The sequence below is a fragment of the Lolium rigidum genome, chromosome 1 (genome assembly GCF_022539505.1).
Source record: "Lolium rigidum isolate FL_2022 chromosome 1, APGP_CSIRO_Lrig_0.1, whole genome shotgun sequence".
NCBI lineage: Eukaryota > Viridiplantae > Streptophyta > Magnoliopsida > Poales > Poaceae > Lolium > Lolium rigidum.
This window is the reverse complement of record NC_061508.1, coordinates 202,137,854-202,142,063: the sequence shown is the minus strand read 5'-3', so window position 1 is coordinate 202,142,063 and position 4,210 is coordinate 202,137,854. Positions and strand designations below refer to the sequence as shown.

The 4,210-nt window shown below is 57.2% G+C and overlaps 1 protein-coding gene across 1 annotated transcript; it reads left to right on the top strand.

The window, feature by feature from the left end:
* The first annotated feature begins 265 nt into the window (after positions 1–265).
* On the top strand, positions 266–2,195 carry LOC124682987 (phenolic glucoside malonyltransferase 2-like). Its single transcript, XM_047217577.1, has 2 exons — positions 266–1,061; positions 1,321–2,195. Exons 1-2 carry the CDS (start codon positions 354–356, stop codon positions 2,017–2,019), a joined length of 1,407 nt encoding a protein of 468 aa, XP_047073533.1. The 5' UTR covers positions 266–353; the 3' UTR covers positions 2,020–2,195.
* The last annotated feature ends 2,015 nt before the right edge of the window (positions 2,196–4,210 follow it).

Genomic DNA, 4,210 nt, shown 5'->3' with positions numbered 1-4,210 from the left:
CAGACCATGGAATTGGGGCATGGGGTTAAAGGAGGGGGAACACATACTAGTTTAGATTGGATTAACCATCCATCTCAAATTCAAGTTGACTGAGATTTTTTACAATGCAAACTCAATTTTGGGATGGGCGGGAACTCGTTTACCCACCGGTGACCACAGTTGCGACATCGTACGGTTCTTGTTCTTGTTGCGCGAGAAGACGTATTCCCATCATCGCATATAAGTCGGAAGCGGTTGCAAAGCATAGTGGCCTGGGCTGCTGGCGCAAACAAGCAATTCAGTTTTGTTTGTATCGCAGCTTCTTCCTGCGCAGAAAGACATCCACCACCGCCGGTGTGACCGCGTCATACAGGATGGGCGAGGCCAACACCGACGTCGCCGCGCAGGCTTCCGCCGTGCGGGTGCTCGCCGTTTCCCGCGTCGCGCCGTCGGCACTAGGCGAGGGGCAGCACGCGGGGCTGCGCCTGAAGCTGTCCTTCTTCGACTCGCCGTGGGTCATGCTGCCGCCGATCCAGCGGGTGTTCCTTTACGAGCTCGTCGAGGACGGCGGCGGCGACCAAGGGTTCCCGGCGGTGGTCGACCGGCTGAAGCGCGCGCTCGCGGACACGCTGGCGCACTACCTTCCCCTGTCGGGTCGGCTCGAGTACGTGGCGGAGACCGGGGACGTCTTCGTGGACTGCTCCGACGCCGGGGTCGCCTTCGTCGAGGCCGAGGCGGACGTCGACGTGCGCCGACTTGCGGGCGATGAGGAGCACGACATCCCGGCGTTCCTGGGCCTCGTGCCGGAGCTCGACGCGCGGGTGCTCCCGGCGCCTGTGCTGTGCGTGCAGGCCACTCGTCTCGGCGCCGGCCTGGCGATCGGCCTGTCCGTGCACCACGCCGTCGCCGACGGACGAGCCGTCTGGCGGTTCATGGAGGCCTGGGCATCCGCCTCCCGCGAGGGCTCGCCGGTCACCAAGGCTCTCGGCCCGCCACACTACGGCCGTGAGGCCGTCGCATACCCCAACGGCGACGAGCTCGGCCGCGAGATGCTCCGGACCGTCGCACCAAATCTCCCCACGGTAAGTACTAATCCCATGCATGTAGGTCTATTGTCAACACTGCACAGCACGCACACTCGTAGCATCGTGTACGCAGCTTCGCCAACTTACGTCGACCAAAAAAATTGCAGTCTGTTGCGCCATGCTAACCATATGTCCTCATCCAAAATGACGCTGCATTGCACGGAACAAGTTTTAGTTCCATACTTCCATGCCCATGCTGACATGCACAGTCGTAGACAAGCAAGCAATGGCATCAATGCATCGTGATCATTTACAGGTGAGAGGGGATTACGACTTCAGCCAGCGGTTCCTCCGGGCGCGCCGGACGTTCTACCTCGACACCGATGACATCAAATCGCTGAGGCGGCGCATTGACGACCTCGCATCGGCCGAGGCTGCCACCGCTGGAGGCGGCCACGACGCGGCCAGCAGCAAGGCGAAGCCGGTGTCCACGTTCGTGGCGCTGGCGGCGCTGAGCTGGACGGCGTTCGTCCGCTCCAAGGGGCTCGGCGCCGGGGACGACACGTACCTCATGTTCCTCGCCGACCTGCGCACGCGACTCGACCCGCCCGTCAGCGAGGCCTATCTCGGCAACTGCGTGCGCGTGTGCATGGCGAGCTGCGCCGACGCGTCGGACCTCCTCGGCGAGGCGGGAATCCTCCGCGCGGCGCGGGCGGTGCAGGAAGCGGTGGCGGCGATGGAGGCAGCGCCGCTGGCCGGGATGGGCAAGGGGTGGATCCACACCATGATGCGGCTGCCGTTCCACCGGATGACCAACGTGGCGGCGAGCCCACGGTTCCGGGCCTACGACGTCGCCGATTTCGGGTTCGGGAAGCCCGCGCGCGTGGAGCTTGTGTCCATGAACCACGACGGCGAGATGGTGCTCGTCGGCGGAAGGCACGACGGCGAGGTGCAGGTGTCCGTGTCGATCGACCCGGCGCACATGGACACGTTCAAGGCCTGCATCCTCGGCTAGCTAGCCAACTCGATGATGGGGGAGCACGAATCATTTAGCTGTGATGTGATCCAATTATACAAAAGAAATTTTAGTGCCAAAATTTAGTAACCAAGTAAATGCACCAATTCAGTAGCATTCTGTATGATAATCGACAGTTACATCTTGTTTCGTCTACTATTTGGATTTGCTGCCCATATCGTCACGGATGACGCATGCACAGTTTTGTTCAGTCCCCAGACATGGATATCCTTTGGGTGGCTGCTAGGCTCTCCTCTCCTGACATAGCCGCCGCCTCCTCCTCTCCCGCCCTCCTCCCGGGCGGTGGTGGCGGAGGATCTGCCCGTCCCGCTCCGAGCAGCCGCCCCAGGACCGCCACACCTCAGCTACCGCTGCTGCCGGCCTCGGTCCCGGCCCCGTCTCTGGCCTTGGCCCCGGCTCCAGCCTCGGCCTCGGCCTCGGCCACAGCCTCGGCCCCGGCCCCGGCCATGATGGCGGTGGCGGCGCCCCTTCCGTCGAACAACAAGGGGGAGGAGAGGGTTTCCACGGTGGCGTTTCATGGGAGGTGATGAAGCGCCGGTGGAGGAAACTGGGCGGCATGGCTACTTGGCCGGGGCCTGATGCTCTCCGTCGGTAGCCATGAAGGATTCGGTGGAGCGGTGGCGGCCTCCACCCCTGGTGAAGGTTCAGCAGTGCATGATCCGCGCCGCCGTTCACTTCCCTGGTGATCCGGCAGGAGGGACTGGCGGCGTGGGGGCTGCTGGTCTTGCTTTGTTTTTTGTGGCGGTCTTCGGGTTTCTCGCAAGCAAAGATGAAGATCTACAGGAGGTCAGTTTGCCTTGATCTGGCTGGAGAGATGAGTTCCGGAAAGCTCCGCCGACGAATGGAACAGTGCTCTTTTGCCTGGAGTTTGCTGGATCGGGTGGTATTCGATCACGCGCACCCATGTTTTTATTCCGATCGTTTGGTTCCGGAGGGAGTGACGCGGAGCTCTATTCTGTATTGACATCATGTGACTTTTTTTTCCATGGTGAAGTCAGAAGAAGGAATATCATGAAGGCCGGATTGGTTGACTAACTAAAGGAGGTTCGAGTCTCCATGATGTTGAGGGGTTTGCTTGGCGTTATGGGCTCCGCAGCAGTGATATGCATGTGGGGGCGGCAGCACAGGTGAAGTTCAGAGTCTTACATCTCAGGGTGAAAACCCAAGGTTTTGTCTTAACTGGTTGTGCCTGACAATGACCTTGTTGGAGGCATTGTTTTGAGAGTGGGGACTATCTTCAGGGTGAAAACCTAAGACCGTTGGTCGGGCGACGACGGCGCTGGTTTACTGTTCCCTTCTTGGAGGCGTCGCTTTTGGAGAGTCTGCATTTTAGGTGTTGTCACGGTGGTGGTTGTATTGCTGTTGCTATGTCTGGAATGCTGTAGCGGGACTTTTATTTCTTAGTTTTCTTTACTCTTTTTTTGGTTATGTGCATCCGTACTAACACTACGGTGGAGCGTTGTTTGCAGAGGCTGGATGTAATTGGTATCTTTTGATATTAATATATTTCCTTTATCTAAAAAAAGACATGGATATCCTCGTATCCTTGTTTTTTTTGCATGCTCATGGCTTCACAAACCTTTGTAGCTATGTTTCGAAAGTCATCCATTACTAATCGAAAATACTCAATAGAATCTAGGTAGTGATGAATCCTATAAATTTTTTTGCGAATAGGACACTTGCATTAAAAGAAACAGCGAACAGTACAAATCACCCCAAGAAAAACGAAAATTGCAACGCGATCATTGAGAAGCCCTCCATCTTCAACCTCCAGACCGTGTCGACAGTGTGCCGCCGCTGCCGCTCCTCCCTGAGTCGGCTTAAAGTTGTTAGTTGCGGACGGGTGATAACGCGTGAAGCACACGTCCGTTAGGAACCCCAAGAGGAAGGTGTGATGCGTACAGCAGCAAGTTTTCCCTCAGTAAGAAACCAAGGTTATCGAACCAGTAGGAGATGAAGGCCACGTGAAGGTTGTTGGTGGAGGAGTGTAGTGCGGTGCAACACCAAGGATTCCGGCGCCAACGTGGAACCTGCACAATACAATCAAAATACTTTGCCCCAACTTAACAGTGAGGTTGTCAATCTCACCGGCTTGCTGTACACAAAGATTAAACGTATGGTGTGGAAAATGATGTTTGTTTGCAATGAGCAGCAGAGAACAATGATTGCA